Here is a 22,109-nt window from a genome sequence, read left to right as displayed (position 1 = left end):
TACCTTCTCCTCCAAATAGATCAACTGCCTATTATGGAGGAGATTGAGCAGTATTTTGCAAGCTACTTTGCCTTACACTTGGACAACCCCATAATCCTCAAGCCCCTGACTGACCACCAGCCTGTGGACATGGCCCAAGCTGCCAAATATAAAAACAATGAGCTGACACGTCTACTTGAATTTTTAGGTATTTTTACTTTACTGTACTTTTACTTCTACTCCACTACAACTCAGAGGCAAATATTGTACTTTTACTCCACTACAATTATTTGAAAACTTTAGTTACTAGTTATACTTTACAGATACAAATTATTGCATCATAAAACATACATTAACCACTTTAGCCCTATTTTATACCAAGGCAATTTGAAAATAGCCGATCTACAAGCTCACAACACGTCGCATCACGACGCGTTGTGAGCTTGTAGATCTGCTATTTTCAAACATTTTAGTACTTTCACTTTTGGTACATTAAGTCCATTTTCATACCAATACTTTTGTACTTTTACTCAAGTACATTTTTAATTCCGGACTTTTACTTAAAACGGAGAACTTCTACATTGCAGTATTGATAGACACACACACACACACACGCACACGCACACACACACACACACACACACACACACACACACACACACACACACACACACACACACACTAGAAACACAACCAACTCAAATGCTTCCTTCCTCCCTTCCCTTTCCTCCTCTCCCCTCTCCCTCCGTCCCTCCTCTCACCTCAACGCTCTCCAGAGAGGTGGAGCGTCTGATCTTGGCCCTGCGGACGCCGGGCGGCGAGGCCGACAAGTCGGCCGCTTCCGTCCCGTACGGCGGCGAGTCCTCGGAGCCCGCCGTACGCTCGCCACCGGGGCCATCGGGGCGAGACCTCCGGCCGTAGCGCTTGGTTCCGTTCACAAACTTAGGTTTCTCTTCCTCTGGGACCACTGGAGAGACAGAGAGACAGGGAGAGACAGGGAGAGAGAGAGAGAGAGAGAGAGAGAGAGAGAGAGAGAGAGAGAGAGAGAGAGAGAGAGAGACGGAGAAAGAGAGAATGAAGAGATAACATGGATTTAAAAAATAAAAACAGCTGAGAGGGAGACAGTGTAGGAGAGACAGACAGTAGGACAGCTGAGAGGGAGACAGCGTAGGAGAGACAGACAGTAGGGAAGCTGAGAGGGAGACAGCGTAGGAGAGACAGACAGTAGGGAAGCTGAGAGACAGACAGCGTAGGAGAGACAGACAGTAGGAAAGCTGAGAGACAGACAGTGTGGGAGAGACAGACAGTAGGAAAGCTGAGAGGGAGACAGCGTAGGAGAGACAGACAGTAGGGAAGCTGAGAGACAGACAGTGTAGGAGAGACAGACAGTAGGAAAGCTGAGAGACAGACAGTGTAGGATCTGACCCTAGGCCAGCTGGGATACATGATGAGACATGAGAGTTTAATCGATGCACTGAATGATGATTCAGCATTTCTTCATGAACTGCGTATGCAACAGAATCCGGTGGTGAACGTGGGCATCATAAACGGATCTGGGAGTTTATTAACCTTGGATCAAGACTGTCATGGTTTTATTTCATCCATTCTGACCTGATCTGTGTATCTATGATAGTCCTTGTCACAGTTATGTTACGACTTTCTCCAAATAGTGTTTCTAACATATTTTGAGATGGGGGTCCGCGGCCAAATACACATAATTTTGGGGGTCCTTGAAATTAAAAAAGTTTGAGAACTAGCCTACTGATATTATAGCAACATAGTTTTTTTTATTTGTTTAAACTGTTTTAGAAGACATTTGCAGAATCCTCAGAAACAAAGATTTGAGTTACAAATATTCGCTTTAAAAATATATTTTTGAATAGCCAAAGAAATCTAAAAATGACAGATTATTTACCGGTTTAAATGGGTTAAGGCCCGTACATCTCCATAAATGTACAGATTCAAAATATATTCTGTATATCCCGTCTAAGCCACTGGGCTGTATTATATGGATATGTGCCGGAAGTTGTGGCGCAGCAGGTGAAAGCCGGTATTGCACTTGACGGAAAGGAGAAAACACAATGCCATTCGGGGACGGGCGGGATTAAATATTGAATACGAATTCTGTAATATGGAATGGAATATTATGGAACAACAAAGGGAGTTTGGTCAGTTAACATCCGTAGTTTTGGGGTAAGCACTTAATATTCATAATTTGTCAAATTACGGAGATGTAAGGGCCTTAAACGCGATACTCCACACACTATTATCTGGGGAAAGTCACAAGGACTGTCATAGATCCACAAATGTGAGAATCGATAAAAGAATCGTATGAGCGTCTCGATCCAAAGCAAGGCTAGGGGTTGATCTAGGACATACATGTTCAACTGGCGGCCCGGGGGCCACATGCGGCCCCCACCTTCATTTAATGCGGCCCGCAGGTTAATATCAGAATGCTGATATATTATTGATTTCAGCTGTTACAATTCCAAACATGCAAACATGACCCGCTTTAATTAATTCAGTCTTTATTAGTAGCTTAATGACTAGTATTAAAGTTATATTGTCTTTTTTATGTCCAATGTATTTGTATTTAAGTTCATAAAGTTAACATGAGTATAACTAAATGCATTTGAAATGAAATGAAAATGCTAATTTTCAGGATTCTAATTAAAAAATAGCCCAAAAAAAAAATCAGCATTCCAATTCCAAAATAGCAGATCTACAAGCTCAAAACGTGTCGCACTGCGACGCGTTTTGAGCTTGTAGTTCGGCTATTTTTGCTACTTTTGTGTGACATGGGCGAAGTACGGCATTAATTTACGAATACAGTTAAAATACAGAGATAAGAGGTGTACTGCCCGACAGTATATGCAATGTGTCCCTCTGGAGTGAGTGTGGAAATATACAGTGGCCCTGTCCATCATCAAAGTTGCCCACCCCTGATCTAGGACAAACAGAAACATAATTCCATTTGCTATCAGATGATATGTGTACGTATCTCGACTTCACGGTCAGATGAAGGTCCAAGTACCAGTGCCGTCTCGTTTTGAGCCGCTACGCCCCTTCCTCTCTCTCGTTTGAATGCAGGGAGGATGTGATTCCCAGACGCGATCCTATTTACAGTGACAGACCTCACTGTAGCCGCATTCTTCACTGACAGACTTTTGGCTAACCTCTAATTTACCATGACGCTTGATGATTTCTGGCTCACGCACGCGCACGTGCGCGCACACACGCGTGCGCACACAAACACACACACACACACACACACACACACACACACACACACACACACACGTGTGCAGTGTTGGAAAAAGTACTCCACTGTTTTACTTAAGTAAAAGTATCAATACTGCAATGCAGAAGTACCGTACTCTGTTACAAGTAAAAGTCCACAATTTCAAATTTTACGTAAAAGTACAAAAGTATTGGCATCAAAATGTACTTAAAGTACCAAAAGTAAAAGTACTAAAGTGTTTGAAAATAGCAGATCTACAAGCTCACAACGTGTCGCGATGCGATGCGTTGTGAGCTTGTAGATTGGCTATTTTCAAATAGCCTGGGTATAAAATAGGGCTAAAGTGCTTAGTTTATGTTTTATAATGTAATAATTTATATTTGCAAAGTAACTAGTAACTAAAGTTGTCAAATAATTGTAGTGGAGTAAAAGTACAATATTTGCCTCTGAGATGTAGTGGAGTAGAAGTAAAAGTATTGAAAATGGGAAATACTCCAGTAAAGTAAAAAAAATCCTCAAAAGTGTACTTAAGTACGGTACTTGAGTAAATGTACTTAGTTACTTTACACCACTACACGCACGCACGCACGCACGCACGCACGCACGCACACGCACACGCACACGCACACGCGCACACGCACACGCACACGCACACGCACACGCACACGCACACACACTCTGGTGACTGTGCTGGTTGTGTGCTCACTGCTCACTGCCCTACATTTACCCCGGGCTGTCTGTTTGCAATTGTGGTCAGAGCGTCAGTCTCCAGAACAGGCCCAGAACCCCACCTTTGGCTCCACGAATAGTTGTGTTTTGTAAGGATTGTAAGGAAGGACGAGCCAGCCAGCGACTAAGTTCTACATGCAGTGGTGGAAAAGTAAAAGTATCAATACTGCAATGTAGATATACTCTGTTACAAGTAAAAGTCCCGCATTCAAAATTGACTTGGGTAAAAGTACAAAAGTAATGGTATCAAAATGTACTTAAAGTACAAAAGTAATGGTATCAAAATGTACTTAAAGTACAAATGTAAAAGTACCCATTATGCAGAATGTCCCAAAATGTATAAAAACTCTTTTGAAAATAGCAGATCTACGAGCTCACAATGCGTCGCATCGCGACGCATTGTGAGCTTGTAGATCTGCTATTTTCAAATGGCCGAATTATATATAGAGCTGAAGTGGGTATTGTGTGTTTTGTAATAATAATAAAAATCTACTAACTAGTAACTAAAGTTTTCAAATAATTGTAGTGGAGTAAAAGTACAATATTTGCCTCTCAGATGTAGTGGAGTAGAAGTAAAAGTATTGGAAATGGGAAATACTCAAGTAAAGTACAAATACCTCAACATTTTACTTAAGTACAGTACTTAAGTAAATGTACTTAGTTACTTTACACCACTGATTACATGTTGTACAATTCATACTGTAGGTTGTGTTAACCCATTAAGACCGGGAACGCATCTGTGTCATTTTTTATGATTTCTTTGGGCTAGTCAAAAAATAGCAGATCTACAAGCTCATAGGGTGCAGCGCTATCAGCTTGTAGATCTGCTATTTTTTTTTAAATAGTTTACATTTGTGCAAATCTTTGAATATATATTTGTTTTAAAGCAAACATTTTTAACTCTGTTACAACTTCTGGGGGGGGGTCCCCTGGAACAAAACATTTTGAGATGGGGGTCCACGGCCAAATATATATATATATATTTTAAACTGCTAGGATTTAGAAGACATTTGTAGAATCCCCCAGAAGCAAAGATTTGAGTTACAAATGTTCGCTTTTACAAAAAAAAAAAAAAATATATATATATATATATATATGCAAAGATTTGCACACATTTTCCACGATCTTTCAAAAAAAGATTGCAGATCTACAAGCTCATACTGTAGCACGGCACTCTATGAGCTTGTAGATCTGCTATTTTTGAATGGCCAAAGAAATCTAAAAGTGACACAGATGCGTTCCCGGTTTGAATGGGTTAAGATGACCACGTCTCACATTTCACATCCACTGAAAGCATAACCATATGGATTGCGTTCATATGGTTATGCTTTTTAACCCAGAAATGTACATGAACCTGAGACATTTCCAGAACCTGTGAACGTTGTGTGATGTTTTCTTTGTTTCCATTAGAGCCAGAACCCAACCCTAAAGGGAGGAGACCCGTCTTAAAAAAACATTTATGAAAAAGAAAATATGGAAAAAATACCAAATCTACAAGCTCACAATGTGCTGCACATTGGCGACACATTGTGAGGCAGGGGCCGCTTAGTGGTCCGTGGGCCAAAGGGTTGAGAAACACTCTAAGCACATGGTTCACCTCAAAAAATACACTCAACTCACGTGATGGACATGAGTAGGCCTATCACAAAGTATTACATAATCGCCTTTCAGATAACTGCTCAATTATTTGAGATAATCACAATCATTTTCCGAAAATAGTGTAAATAGCAGATCTACAGGCTCACAATGCATTACATTACAGTCATTTAGCAGACGCTTTTTTACAAAGCGACTTACAGTAAGTGCATTCAACAACATAGGTAGGGAAGGAAACTACTGATCACCAGAAGTATTAAGTGCATTCTCTTCTAAAACAAGCAACTAAGAGTATACCTAGCGCTGAGGTAAAAGTGCAATATATCAGCTACCTACTTTCTTAAACAGATGAGACAAAATAGGAAAATCAAATGAGCAAGAGCTAAAACCAATAAGTGTATCGAATAAACAAGATCCCATAAAAACAAGAGCTCGCACAAATAATTGACAACAAGTAGGCCTGGCTAAGAGGAAGGGTCGATGCGACACGTGATTTAGTATATTACTAGATCCACAATTTGTGAAACATTTTGAAAGTATAAAGTTATTAAATATGTCCAACGTGTTCCTTCCACGCGCTACGTCCTACCGGGGAAACTCCCCCCCTGTCAGGTGATAAGAAGGTCAGTTGGCTCTCATGCATTGAAGGAGGCATGAGCTCGGCTCTGGGCTCCCTAGGCTGGCGGGGGGAGTGTAGCGCCCAGGATCACTTAGATATTTGGCAACGGGTGAAAAAGGGTTACAATATCGTGCGATAATTTTTAAGTACAGTACTTGAGTACAGGTACTTAGTTACTTTACACCACTGGTAGGTGTATGTGCTTTATATGTTCCAATATATATAAGGCAGAATCACAATTAAATCGCTAATCGCGATTATTTGCGTGACAATGAATGGTGGTAGTAAAATGATATAATGGCGACGGCTGCCAGCATCCTGTCATACCTGGTTCCAGATAGCTGCTCTCCTCCTCGGATGTACTGAAGTCCAGAGAGCGCGACAGCACCGCCACGAAGCCCTCCTTGAACTCCTCGAAATTCACCTACAAAAACACACAACATACACACTCGTGTTTATTACATGTTACAAACACACAACAACCCATTGTTCATTACATGTTAGAAACACACAACGACACACGCCTTTGTTTACATGTCAGTAAACAGCCAAGTGCCTTGCTTAATAACCACCGACGTCACGTGAGATTTGTCCTCTGCATTTACCCCATCCTATAACTACCAGGAGCAGTGAGCAGACATTCTACGGCGCTCGGGGAACAATTAAGGGCTTAAAGGGGAAGACCACTCATTTTCAACATTGAACTATGTCTTTAATACACCTTAGAGCTGTTGTGTGGAAATAAGAAAAAAGTCCCCCCCCCCCCTTCTGAGTTGCCTAGAAAAGGATAATTGATTGAGGTGATGTGATCAGTGACATACGCAGGGTGTACTTTTGGCTCCGCCCCCTCAGCCAAAAGTACACCCTGCGTATGTCATGCATATGTACTTACCCCCCACAATCCAAACATTGATGCTGGGAGGCATTTAATGGGTACCGTTTTTTTTAATAGTCTTTCATATTATCCGCCGGGGATTGAACCCTGACCTTCCAATCTCGGGGCGGACACTCTAACCACTAGGCCACTGAGCTGGTCCGACGTTTTAAAAAAGAAGAGCTAAAGTGCCTTGCTCGACAGCAGTGGTGTAAAGTAACAGTACTTTTACTCAAGTACTGTACATTTTTAAGGTATTTTTTACTTTAGTCGAGTATTTCCAATTTTCCGTACTTTTACTTCTACTCCACAGAGGCAAATATTGTACTTCACTACAAATATTTGAACACTTTAGTTACCAGTTACTTTTTAGATTTAGATTTTTAGCACTAAACATACATTAACTACTTAAGCTCTATATATATTTCGGCGATCTGAAAATAGCCGATCTACAAGCTCACAACGCATCGCAATGCGACATGTTGTGAGCTTGTAGATCTGCTATTTTCAAAAGATTTGTACGCATTTAGAAAACTTGAAATGGGACATTCTGCATAATGAGTACGTTCTACTTTTGTACTTTTACTCAAACAAATTTCGAATTCCGGACTTTTACTTGTAACAGAGTATGTCTATATTGCAGTACTGATACAGTATAGGCTCTATGCAAAGCAGCCATATTGGAAAGAAATTGGGCCTCTTCTTACTTCCTTAACAGGTGTTACCAATAATACTAATTAAGGCTCTGTTCCATTCTGGTCAAACAGAGTCAGGGGGGTCTCAAAGTGTGGTCCACGGGGTTCCAAATGGCCCCTTTACGGGTGTGTAACTCTGAGAGTGTAAAAATGGAACCAAATGGACCCGTAAGGGTCCATTTGGTTCCATTTGTACTCTCTCAGAGTTATGGGGGTCCTTGAAATTAAAATGTTTGAGAGCCACTGTGCTACACTCAATGCAACAGAGCCTTCATTAGTATCATTGGTAATTCCTGTGAAGGAAGTAAGGAAGAGGCCCAATTTCCTTCCAATACGGCTGCTGTACATAGAGCCTATTGGCACCTGGGTAATGGTTTACAGTGCGTCCTACCCTAGCGTAGTGCCGCGGTCCCAGCAGAGTGTCCAGCAGGAGGGGCAGGTGAGCGTCCAGGTGCAGTTTTTGACAGAGCGCCGTCAGCTCCTCTTTGTCCAGGAAGCCCGTGGCCGTGGTGTCACAGCTGTCAAACTCCGCCTTCAGCTGCGCCACGTAGCGGCTCTGCTCCTCCTCCTCCACCTCCTCCGCCTCCTCCATCATCACGCCGCCCAGGCTACGCCCACAACCTAAAAAGTCAGGAACGAACAAGTTTTATTGTCACAGTCAGAGCGGGTCATGACCAGGTATTGTTACTATTTATTTTTAACCACTTAAAGCAGCACTATGTTAGCCTGGTAACCCCCCTCCTCCCCCCCCCCTTCCGGATATCTCATTTGCGTTTGATTTCAGGAATTGGGTCTGGCCTGCGAGCTTATCTGGGCGTTTCTTCGTCGTCCACAAAATGGACTAGCCTATCAGCGTCCTCGCTCATTGTTCTGTGAGTGACAGTGCACGTTGGCCAATCAGGTGGAACCCGAATGGAGCCGAGTGCAGCCGAGCGAAAACAAACGGCGGCCATTGAAACTCTCACCGCTGTTTTGTCCGCTGTTCTAAAACTTCAAAACGCTCTCAAACTTCTTTTTTTGTGGCACGGAATTTACTTTTAAGATATTTTTCTGATAGCATTTAGTTGTTTAACTTCATATATGTGGTCAATTAATCATGACAGAGCCTATTTAAAAAATAAAAATTCTGAGAACTGGCATGTCTGGTCCTGGGGCGGGCAGTGATACTCTTGTATCCGTATAAAGCAACCTATTTTCGGCATGGCCCTTTCAAAAGTTCCCTTGCGTCACGTTGCTCTGTAGTGGTGGTGGTGGAACTAATTGCTGATTGGCTGAAGGAGTTGTCAGTCAACGGTACTACTCCCGCCCAGCTACCGCCCACAGCCGAAAAGCCAAACAGACTTTCATGCCAGACCTCCTGAAATCAAATACAAATGATATTTCCGGAGGCGGGGTTTACCAGGCTAGCACTATGTACCTTTCCTCTTCTACCCCCAATGTTTCTTTTTTTTTATACCTGAGACTTGAGATAATAGACCATATTCACACGGCGGCCATGTTTCTATGAAGTCAATGAAAGTAGCCACCCCGGGTGGCGGCACTTTCAATGTTAAATTCCAATATGGCCGCCGTGTGAATATGGTCTATAGAGCCTGCCTGCTTGCTCAGGGGAGAAATTGAATCTTGACCTTCAGGTCAAACTTTGAGTCAGATCCTGTCAGTGTCTAGGTGAGACCTGACCTTTCTTTGACACAATCTAAAATGTCTCAATAGTAGAGCAGGGAGACCAAATACAACCACCCCAGTTGTATAAGTTACATTGTATTAACATACTCTACCTGATTGGACAAAATTACATTTTATTCATTAAAACAAAGTTACACAGTGCCGCTTTAAACCCTCGAGTCATAGTGAAACGGACAGTTTACTGTACTTGGACCGCCTTTTTCCTGTCACCAAATCTCTGTGCGTTGAGAGCTTGTAGATCTGCTATATTTGGCAAATGTTCCCCCCAGAATAGAGACGCTGGGGTTCAAGTGGTTAATAAATCATTAATAAATCGTAATCTAGGCAAAAGTCTTAAATAATCGCGATATTGATTTGAAGACGTCATTGTCACATCGCCCAGCACCCTACTATGAGGAGGAATGTCCTAACAGTGCTTTTTACACACACACACGCACGCACGCACACGCACACACACACACACACACACACACACACACACACACACACACACGTGGAAAAAATACTAATTCTTTACATAAGTAAAAGTATCAATACTGCAATGTAAAGGTACTCTGTTACAAGTAAAAGTACGGAATTAAAAATGTACTTGAGTAAAAGTACAAAAGTATTGGTATACTAAGTAAGTACTAAAATGTTTGAAAATAGCCGATCTACAAGCTCACAACGCATCGCGACGCGTTGTGAGCTTGTAGAGCTAAAGATAAAATAAAAATAGGGCTAAAGTGGTTAATGTATGTTTTATAATATAATAATTTATATCTGCAAAGTAAATAGTAACTAAAGTTTTCAAATAATTGTAGTGGAGTAAAAGTACAATATTTACCCACACACACACACACACACACACACACACACACACACACAGAGAGAGAGAGAGAGGCAAATATACGCTGACCTACTCAGAGCTGAAGTGCCGTGCCCACTGCCCAGGCGAGGTACATGCTCTGGTGTTATCTTTGTTAAGTATAGTGCAGTGGCTGCAGGTACAAAGGAATTTATACTTTGTTTATTTCTCCACCTCGGGGCCAGAAACCAGCTGACCGGAGAGGAGGAGGAGTTGAAATACACTGTGTGGAGGATGGAACAGTGTAGAGAGATATGGAACTGGCTTTACGTGGCAGCTGTGAGGAGTATTAGAACTGACAGATTGAGTTGAGACTCACCGATTAGCTTACTGGCCCACTTGCAGTGGTGGGAAAAAGTACTCAACTGTTTTACTTAAGTAAAAGTATCAATACTGCAAAGTAGAAGCACTCTGTTACAAGTAAAAGTCCGGAATTCAAAATCTACTTGAGTAAAAGTACAAACGTATTGGTATCAAAATGTACTTAAAGTAGCAAAAGTAAAAGTACTAAAATGTTTGAAAATAGCCGATCTACAAGCTCACAACGCGTCGCGATGCGACGCGTTGTGAGCTTGTAGATATTTTCAATATAGCCTCGGTATAAAACAAGGCTAAAGTGGTTAATGTATGTTTAATAACATAATCATTTATATCTGCAAAGTAACTAGTAACTAAAGTTTTCAAATAAATGTAGTGGAGTAAAAGTACAATAGTTGGATCCGAGATGTAGTGGGAGTAGAAGTAAAAGTATTGGAAATTGGAAATACTCAAGTAAAGCAAAAAAATACCTCAAAATTGTACCTAAGTACAATACTTAAGTAAATGTGACTTTCCCGCCACTGCCCACTTGACAATAGTCACTGTGCAAAACTATAGCCGAGACAGAAAAAATAATAAGATGCCATCTCCGGTTTACTTCCTGTATCTGTGTGAAGTTGGCGGAACGTTTTTTTTAGGAGACAGGAAGCAGGTTGGAGTCTATTGATTCCAATGGAAGAGTGAACGTGAACACAGCTTCTGAACCATTCTTTAGCTCCATGGTTCTTCTGAACTAAATATTGGACCCGATCCGATCGTCACAAGCCACATAATATACCCAAGATTTTGACACTAAAATTGCTTTTTTTCAGAGAGACAAATCAGGAGAAAATCCACTTTATTATCAGCCTTTCTCTGTCCCAGCAACACGCTCTCGCGGGATCTAGCACCAGTAAACGGACGTTCGCGAGATCAGGATTTGTGTACCATTTTACCTTTCACGCCAAGGACCCCCACATGTATTTCCCCCATCTGATCACATTTTGTGCCAGGGACCCCCCCCCCATACAAAGATTTGAGTTAAGTATTTCTAAATTATTGAACATGTTTCAGAAATAATATGAATAATTCAATAATGTCTAATGTCTTCAAACTGTCTCAAACATAGCAGATGTACATAGATTCTCAGCTCCAATTGGGATGGCGTATCTTTAATAATTGAATATTTTTTACTATAGTTCCCTTTTCCAGAAGGTGGCATACCGGTTTCCTGTTCCGGGTCAGTTCCCCATGCATAGCTTCATTTGATTGGCTCAGCAGCAGATTGGCACCGGAAACACATACCTTCATAGCTGAGCCAATAAAAAAGAAAAAAAGCCATGTGAAAATGGACCGAGATGCACAGAGACTATTTGGTTTAGAGAATATTGTTTTGTCCGGAGGCAGGTTACCAAACCATGATGACGCAAGGGAATAAGACAGGATTTACAGTATTTGATAAAACCCCCAAAAGAGGGTCACCATCATTTATTTGCACAATAAAACAGAATAAAAGGTAACACTTATTAAAAGACACCCAAAAGGAAACCCATATAGGGCTTAAACAAGGTTCTCACCTAAAATAATAAACAAGTAGTAAGTTAAACATAGTAATCAAGACACGACAAACAAGTACTGTGTGTGCAGTTGAATGTGTGTGTGGGTGTGCGTGCGTGCGTGCGTGCGTGCGTGTGTGTGTGGCCAGGAGTGGTGGGAAGTAACTAAGTACATTTACTTAAGTACTGTACTTAAGTACAATTTTGAGGTATTTGTACTTTACTTGAGTATTTCCAATTTCCAATACTTTTACTTCTACTCCACTACATCTCGTGTCCAAATATTGTACTTTTACTCCACTACAATTATTTGAAAACTTTAGTTACTAGTTACTTTGCAGATAAAAATGATCACATTATAAAATATACATGAACCACTTTAGCCCTATTTTATACATAGGCTATTTGAAAATAGTTTGCTGTTTGAAAATAGCCGATCTACAAGCTCACAACGCGTCGCTTCGCGACGCGTTGTGAGCTTGTAGATCTGCTATTTTAAAACATCTTAGTACTTTTACTTTTGGTACTTTAAGTACATTTTGATACCAATACTTTTGTACTTTTACTCAAGTAAATTTTGAATTCCGGACTTTTACTTGTAACGGAGTACTCCTACATTGCAGTATTGATACTTTTACTTAAGTAAAACATTTGAGTACTTTTTCCACCACTGGTGGCCAGGGTATTAATTGTTACAGACTGAGTGTGAAGATTTGAAATTCATCAGCAGCTGTGTGACCAAATCCAATCTACTACAGAGCTTTCAAACACTGTCCTCCTCCCGTTTACTGTACATACTGTAAAGCACGCAGTGGTTCACAAACATTTTCATGTCAAAATATTTAGTGCCAGAGACCCCCCATAAGAGAAGATCTTAGTTGTTTGATTAGAGTAAAGCTGCACTATGTAACTTTTCCTCTTGTACCTTTGAGCTAACGGAGCCTGTCTGCTTGCTCAGGGGATACATTGAACAACCTTCAGGTCAAAATTGGTGTCAAAGGTCATGTCTCACCTAGACACATCTAAATGTCTCAATAGAAGAGGAAGACCGAATACAACCACCCCAATTGTATAAGTTATATTGCTGCTATTAAGGTGCTATTTCTTACAATTGGGTGATAAAGTTACATAGCAAAAAAAGGGAAAGACCAAGGCTCTCTTGTGGCAAAATTGAAAAACTTTTAATGTATATTGGCTAATGTATTAATAGGCAAGCATGGGAAATAGCGAGCCTACACGTTGCGGCACATACATAACTTATAGCTGGTGAAACACCTGTGTAATGAAACTATTCCTCTGGGGGCCCTCTGGGACCCACGGGGGTCCCCGACCTCGCTTTGAGAACCACTGACATAAAGCACATCAATATTACCTGTCTATCTGTTATAAAACATTACACTACAGTTACCTGTCTGTCTGTCTGTCTGTCTGTCTGTCTGTCTGTCCTGGCATCTCTTCTGTCTCTCTGTCTGTCCTCACTAAATGACTACTACCCCCCCCCCCCAACACACTGTGTTGGAATGCCACCACACATCAGTGTAGAACATTAACAGAGTTTTTAATTTACAGAACAGCAAGGCTGCTATTCAACATAACCTCTCAGACAACTACAGACACCACTAAAACCAGTGGTGTGAAGTAACTAAGAACATTTACTCAAGTACTGTAGCCTACTTAAGTACAATTTTGAGGTGCTTCCAATTGTCTATACTTTTACTTCTACTCCACTACATCTCGGAGGCAAATATTGTACTCTTACTCCACAACAATTATTTGTAAACTTTAGTTACTAGTTACTTTGCAGATATAAATTATTACATCATAATAATTTACAAGCTCACAACGCGTCGCGATGCGACTGCAATTTTCAAACGTTTTAGTACTTTTACTTTTGGTACTTTAAGTACATTTTGATACCAATACTTTTGCACTTTTACTCAAGTATTTTTTTTTATTCCGGACCTTTACTTGTAACAGAGTACTCTCCTACATTGCAGTATTGATACTTTTACTTAAGTAAAACATTTGAGTACTTTTTCCACCACTGACTAAAACTGATCACATAGAGCTATTAAAGGTCTGTCTCTGGGATAAAACACAAGAGTTGACGTCAGGCCGGGACACAGCTGGACGCTGTCTGCTCTGTAACAGGAAGAGTGGACACCTCCATGTAAAATTGTCTATTTCTTTTCCAAAATGTAAAAAACGTAAGATATTTGTATAGTCTTAAGTGATGTAAAGTATAGTACATGATTAGACCATGCTTGGACATTCGACCATAAAGGTCTAATATTTCTACGATTGCTCCAAAACCAGTATTTCCAATCATTTTGGGCATAAACGTGAAGTTGAAGGATGCTTTTATCCAAAGCGCTTCACGTAGATTGTGCATTACATTCACCCATTCACACACATTCATACACCGATGGCGGAGGAAACCATGCAAGGCACCAACCAGCTCATCAGGAGCAATTAGGGGCTCAGTGTCTGGCCCAAGGACACTTCGACACTAACTCTGGGGGAGACCGGGATTGAACTGGAAACCTCACGGCTTCCATCCGGCCGCCCTACCGGCCACTCTACCCCTGAGCCACTGCCGCCCCATGATAATGTTTTTTTATCTTTGTACCTGGCCTGAAATTTCATTGTTTTAAGGGGCAAGGCCACTTGGTCTTTGGTGTAGTGCATTTTGATGCCAAACGACAGGGCAGCGAGGCCATCAAACAAAACAAAAGGACGAATTCATTTACAACTAGAAAAAGTGCTCCTCGGCGCACAGGTCTCCGCCAGGTCAGGTAGGTTATTGTGGCCTCCTGGTGGCGCTATAATAGGCCAATGTGAAAAGGGTGGCATTTCTTCCTCTGCCTAGTGGGAATGTGCGTGCATTCATGATTTGAGGCATTTTGTCGCAAAAATGTGTTTTGCTAAATTAGACCTGCTGGTGGCACTATAACAGGGCAAGGTGAAAAGGGTGGCATTTCTTCCTCGGCCTAGTGGGAATGTGCGTGTGCAAATTTTCACGGAAAGCGCACGCTGCGTTCATGATTTGAGACATTTTGTTAAAAACGGACCAATCCTGCAAACTTTGGAAGCCAACCTTAGCCAATCAGGATGGAATATGAAATATCAGACAGATCAGTCTTGATCACATGACTATAAAGATACTGTGTACCGATTTCCGTGATGTTTGGATAAAATCGGCCTCCTGGTGGCGCTATAACAGGCCCATGTGAAAAATTTGGGGCAGAAAAATTGACACCCAGGGAGTGTGTGTGCACAGTTTCGCAGCAACCGGGCCAACGGTGCCGGAGATTAGCCGCTCACAGACAGATGGACACATGGACGGACGGACAGACAGACAGGGGGTAAAACATACTCTCTCGCCATGCCTTTCGGCCTGGCGGAGACAATAATGATCGGCAAAATACATAAATACAGCTTTTTATTTCAGAATTTAGAATCCCAACAAGACACTGGGGTGTCTGAAAACCATACTGATGGCAAGGCATCAAGGCAATACTGTGGCCTTATGGTATATCATTTTGTTGAAGGGCAGAAGGCTGCCATGGCCTTCATGTTCTCCATGACATTCCTGCCTCCTTTGCTTTGTACTGATACTGTACTGCTTTATATAGCTTTATATTGTGAGTAATTGCTATAGAGTGTTTGTTCAGTAACAGTGATAAATAGCTCTATATTGTGAGTCATTGCTATAGAGTGTTTGTTCAGTAACAGTGTTAAATAGCTCTATATTGTGATAGTAATCATTGCTATAGAGTGTTTGTTCAGTAACAATGTGTATATACAATGTATATATATATATAGAATTGTTCCAAATGGATTTTATAATATATCATGCTTTTAAGTACTGTAGTTTTACATTTAGTTAGTGTTTTTTTATAGTGACCTGGGTGTATGTATTGTGGAACCAAATGGATACACTCTCAAGCAGTGGTGTAAAGTAACTAAGTACATTTACTCAAGTGCTGTACTTAAATACAGTTTTGAGGTACTTTTACTTTACTGGAGTATTTCCAATTGTCTATACTTTTACTTCTACTCCACTACATCTCAGAGGCAAATATTGTACTTTAACTCCACTACAATTATTTGCAGTATTATTATTTTTATTTAAGTAAAACATTTTTGTACTTTTTCCGCCACTGCTCTCAGGAGTTATGGTGGTCCTTGAAATTAAAGCGTTTGAGAACCACTCATATAGTAATTGTATAGCAGACGTGAAGTCCACATAACCAACTCTGACAGTGTGATAAAACCGGTTCTTGAAAAAAGGTTCCAAATGTGTGATGGAACCAATTCCGGTTCCTTAACGTTGGATGTGGTTTTCTCCGATTCCTCCGGTTCCGGAACCCAACCCTAGTTCTATCCAGATTGGAGTCGCATTGTTTTTTAATCACATTCCTTAGCCTTGTTCAGACTGCATAAAACCAGTCCCACTCCAATCTGGATAGGAAATCAGATTGTTTTGGGCTGACTATACTGAAGAAACTATGTCATTATTAGTATTCTCCTTCTCACTGACACTGATATGGTACAGCATGAAGACCCTCTCTTCATACCCACTATGTCGAACTGTTGATTGTCGTTTTGGCACCTGAGACGTCTGGGCACCTCAATGTGGCCCAAAATAAATGTATTCTTTGGAGAATGGTAGCCTATACATGACATTTAAGGCCAATTTCAACAATTGCTACAACACCTGTGTAATAGCCAGTCAATAAGGCATAAACAAGAAGTTGAAGGGTAAATTTTGGTCTGATAATGATGTGCAGTACCGTGCACGTTCAAAACATGTGCAGTAGCCTACACTTCACATTATTTCACACCATTTTTCAAAGCATACTTTTATTCTTTGCTTTTTCATGTTTTGGGAAGGGGAAAAAAAGTCAATTTCACATCATTGAGGTGGCCAGACTTCTCAGGTGCCCAGTATGTCTGCCCACTAAAAAGGTTTTATCTTAAAGACAACACGTGTGCTTGTGCAAAATAATAACTGCATTAAATAGTAAACAATGCAGCATGTGGGTCATGCTGTTGTACCAGAATGATTTACTTTTAGTTTACACCACTGTTCAGGCTGCAATTGTACATTATTGTCTCCGCAAGGCCGAAAGGCATGGCGAGAGAGTATGTTTTGCCCCCTGTCCGTCCGTCCGTGTGTGTGTCCGTCCGTCATTCTGTCATTTTGTGTACAGCTAATCTCCGGCACCGTTGGCTTGATCGCAGTGAAACTGTGCACACACACTCCCTGGATGCCAGAGCAGAACCTCTGCCCCAAATTTTTCAAATTAGCCTTTTATAGCGCCACCAGGAGGCCGCTTTTAGCAAAACACATTTCTTGACAGTACTCCTACAGATTTTATCCAAACATCACGCAAATCAGTACACAGTATCTCTATAGTCATGTGATCAACACGGATCTGTCCAATTTTCCATATTTCATCCTGATTGGCTAAGGTTGGCTTCCAAAGTTTGCAGGATTGCTCAGTTTTCAACAAAATGCCTCAAATCAGCTTGCGATTTCCGTGAGATTTCACACGCACATTCCCACTAGGCCAAGGAAGAAATGCCACTTGAAAATGTTCAAATCAACCTCATGGTGGCGCTATAAATGGACGATTTGTGTTTTTAACTATAACTGCACCGATCTGCATGAAACTTTGCACGCACACTCCCTAGAGGCCAAGGAAAAACAACTGACCAGCATTTTTCACATTTGCCTTTCATAGCGCCACCAGGAGGCCGACTTATGTAAAACACATTTTTTTATATTAAGCCTTCAGAATTTATCCAAATTTCACGCACATCGGTACACTTGATCTCTATAGTCATGTGATCACGATGGATCTTTTAAAATTTTCATATTCCATCCTGATTGGCTAACATTGACATCTAAGGTTTGCAGGAGTGGCCCGTTTTGAACAAAATGCCACAAATCATGAATGCAGCGTCCAATTGTGGTGACACTTTGAATGCACATTCGCACTACATTGAAGAACAAATGTCACCCTTTTAACATTGCCCTATTATAGCGCCACCAGGAGGCCAATTTTGCAACACTTTTCTTTTTTATATTACTCCTACAAATTCAAACATCATGCAAATCGGTACACATATAGTCAAGTGATCAAGATGGTTCCGTCCAATTTTTCATAGTCCATCCTGATTGGCTAATTCCGAACCTTGCTGCCCCACAATAACCTACCTGACCTGGCGGAGACCTGTGCTCCGAGGAGCACTTTTTCTAGTTGTCAATGATTTGGTATTAATATCTTACTATACGATGCATGTTTCCCTTTATAACTAATCGCCTACGTTTACAAGCCGTCAAGCCAACATCTATACTATCTTATACTATTTGTAGTGGGTTGCAATACCACCGAACAGAATGGTGTTTGTTTCTAAATGCAATGTCAATAAACATGTATCTATAATCAACACTCATATGAATTAAATGTATCATATGTACTAGCTACTATATATATATATATATATATATATATATACGTCCCATTTAAAGTATGTTGCTGCTATGTAGAAGCAGACACACACACACACACACACACACACCAGTGTTGCCAGATTGTGTGAGAGAAATAAGCAACCAGCTATATGAAAACAAGTCCAAAAGAAGCGACTATATTAGGTGAGCACTTTTAATTTTAAACCTATATGCAAGCCCAAATAAGCAACTACACTTTAGAAAACAAGACCCTGAAAAAACCCACAACCCGCAACTACCAATATTTACAACTACTGTACTCTACTGTAGATATTTTGCTTCTTTACTGTACATATATTACTTCTTTACTGTACATATTTTGCTTCTTTACTGTACACTGTACATATTTTGCTTCTTTACTGTACATATTTTTCTTCTTTACTGTACATATTTTGCTTCTTTACTGTACATATTTTTCTTCTTTACTGTACATATTTTCCTTCTTTACAGTACATATTTTTCTTCTTTACTGTACATATTTTTCTTCTTTACTGTACATATTTTTCTTCTTTACTGTACATATTTTTCTTCTTTACAGTACATATTTTTCTTCTTACTGTATATCTTTTTCTTCTTGATTACTACTCGTTCATGTGATGTTTTATTGTTTGTCATTAAATGTTTCAATGAATTGAATACACAGGACCCCAAAGGAAACAAAAGCCATAGTGCTTTCTTGGGTTTAATCCTTTTAGCACCCTTTTGTATTGAACTGTAGCCTACTTTCTGTTAATAAAGTATTCAATCAATCAACTTTACAGAAAAACAAGCCCAAAAGTCGCGTATAATAAGCAGACCTGGCAACCCACAGAATGACTTGCTGGCCACTTGGCTCCTTGTGTAGCTTCACCATGGGAACCAGGCGCCAGAGCAGCCGAAACAAAAGGCTCGAGACGAGGAAGTCGAAGGGTTAAAAGCAACACGCTAAAACTGTAACAAAGTCACTAAAGTCACTACAACCTATCTATTCTATTATAGACTGAGAAACGTGTCTGAAAGCGGGTCGCTACCACTGTATCCAGAGAACGTTACGGACACACAACTTACTTATGTGCGTGTGTGTCTCAATCAAATGAGAAGCAGAAATATGCTAGGATTAGTTTCATTTCTTTTCTCTTACCCCCCGCTTTGCAGTAAGGTCTCCTTGTCCTCCTCCTCCTCCTCCTCCTCCTTCACGGTAAACAGGAGTCACGGATCCTCCATGAATGTTCCTCCTCCGTTCTCTCCCTCTCCTCCAGGCTCCTGTCCTGTGCTAACCGATACACGGCCGGGACGAGTCCGCTCTGCTGCCTCTCTCTCTCTGTCTGTCTGTCTGTCCCTCCGCTGGATGTGTGCATGTATGGAGGAGGAGGAGGAGGAGGAGGAGGAGGAGGAGGGGGAGGAAGAAGGAGCTGAAACCCCCGAATAAAATATAGATGTTACATGTTGTCAACCACAAGGTGGCGCCACTGCCAGTGGACAGCGTATGGATGAGTCATGGCGCTACTTGTTCCTGAAAAAAACACTGTTAAAAGTGTTAAAAACAACCGCTACATCTATTTAAACGTTCATATTTAAAATATAAAGTGCTGACCCCAAAGCCATAAATGTTACAAGTTAAAGCGCTTAGGTATAAGTACCCGTATCTTCCGTATTGTTCAATAAAAAGCATTTTAATTTGATTGGCGGCCATATTCTATTTTTATTTTTATTTTTTATAATGTATCAAAGTGCAATACACCTTCCAACCAATAGGTTCGCGTATTTGAAAGCATATGGAAAAAAATCTGAGAAAATGGCCACCAATCGGATTAAAATGCTTTTTATTGAACAATACGGAAGATACGGGTACTTAGACCCAGGCGCTTTAACTTGTAACATCAATGGACATAGGGTAAGCAATTTATATTTGAAATTTAAACGTTTATGCAGATGTACAGTTTGTAAATGTAAAACTTTCAAAAACAGGAACAAGTAGCGCCATGACTGTCATGATATGCCAGTCATGTTTCAGGGCTAGTGCAATGGTAGCTGACATGTAGCCTGGTAAACCCTCCCTCCGGAAATCTCATTTCTATTTGATTCCAGGAGTGAATCAAATAGTGTGGAATCAAATAGAAATGAGATTTCCGGAGGGAGGGTTTACCAGGCTAGCTGACATGCCGTGGTTGAAAAAGTACTACAAAGTAAAAGTACTGCAGTAGAAATACTCTGTCACAAGCAAAAGTCTGGAATTACAAAAAGTATTGGTATCAAAATGTACTTTAAGCACCAAAAGTAGTACTCATTATGCAGAATGTCCCATTTCAAAGGTTTTCAAATGTATGAAATGTATAAAAAATATATTTTGAAAATAGCAGATCTACATGCAAGCTCACAATGCGTCGTCGCGTTTCAACGCATTGTGAGCTTGTAGATCTGCTATTTTCAAATGGCCGAAATTTATATAGGGCTGATTAAGTGGTTAATGTATGTTTTGTAATAATAATCAAAATCTACAAAGTAACTAGTAACTAAAGTTTTCAAATAATTGTAGTGGAGTAAAAGTACAATATTTGCCTCTGAGATGTAGTGGAGTAGAAGTAAAAGTATTGAAAATTGGAAATACTCCAGTAAAGTAAAGAATCCCCCAAAATTGTACTTAAGTACAGTACTTGAGTAAATGTACTTAGTTACTTTAGACCACTGGGGAGGAGGAGGAGGAAGGAGCTGAAAAACCCCAAATGGACACATGAATATAATATAGATGTTACATGTCAACCACAAGATGGCGCCAGTGGAAAGCGTATGGATGAGATGGCGCAACGGTAGCTGACATAAATACCGACAGCACACACTACCTTAAAACACATCTGAAATCTGAGGCTTTTTGTACACTATTTGAAATAGTTTTGGGGAGAATGCTGCTAATTGTCCATAAAGTGACTGAAAGATTGCTGCTATTTGTTTCAAAAAGGTTTATACCAAGCTCCCTTGCCAATAACTCAGGGGTCATCGCCATTCTAACTTGTGGTGGGCATTTTTGTTTGTACATATAGTGTTATTTTTTTCTGTATTATTGTGTTGATTTTGAACTGTTTGGTTGCTACTATATATGTCTTTGAATTGAATACCAAGGACCCCAATGGAAACAAGACCGCAAGGACCTTTTTGGAGTATGTATATAAATGTAATTGTGCTGTTTACATTTTATGCCTAATAAAATATTCAATCAATCAATCAATTTGTCTAATTCTTTTTTTTTGCCACAGATGTAAAAAAATGAGTGGACAACAATATTACCAGAAACACATAAAGAGATAGCCCTGAATGACCATTACAGGTCTGTAACTCTGAGAGTGTACAAATGGAACCAAATGGACTGTACATAGGCCTACATGATATAAGACCTGTACATACACACAGTTAGATTTGATCTTTTGACTGGAAGTCCCTTATTCTTCTTGGAAATAAGTAACGGGCAGGAGGCGGGGCTGGAGGTTTCAGAA

At 40.5% G+C, this 22,109-nt stretch overlaps 1 protein-coding gene across 2 annotated transcripts in view; it reads right to left on the bottom strand.

The window, feature by feature from the left end:
* ninl (ninein-like) overlaps nt 1–19,805 on the bottom strand; it is a 110,858-nt gene extending 91,053 nt beyond the window's left edge. For both annotated transcript variants that reach the window (XR_013934387.1, XM_080448567.1), the window contains exons 1-4: nt 19,763–19,805; nt 8,125–8,354; nt 6,492–6,588; nt 741–946 (exon numbers count right to left, since the gene is read on the bottom strand). Coding sequence is in view for 1 of the 2 variants with exons in the window: in XM_080448567.1 (XP_080304693.1) it covers nt 741–946; nt 6,492–6,588; nt 8,125–8,328 (507 nt within the window). In the remaining variant the exon portion in view is untranslated. The remainder of the gene's footprint in view (nt 1–740; nt 947–6,491; nt 6,589–8,124; nt 8,355–19,762) is intronic.
* Between the last annotated feature and the right edge of the window lie 2,304 nt (nt 19,806–22,109).

This window comes from Gymnoscopelus braueri (assembly GCF_963280865.1).
Source record: "Gymnoscopelus braueri genome assembly, chromosome: 14".
NCBI lineage: Eukaryota > Metazoa > Chordata > Actinopteri > Myctophiformes > Myctophidae > Gymnoscopelus > Gymnoscopelus braueri.
The sequence above is the reverse complement of the archived record's forward strand: the minus strand, read 5'-3'. Positions and strand labels throughout refer to the sequence as shown.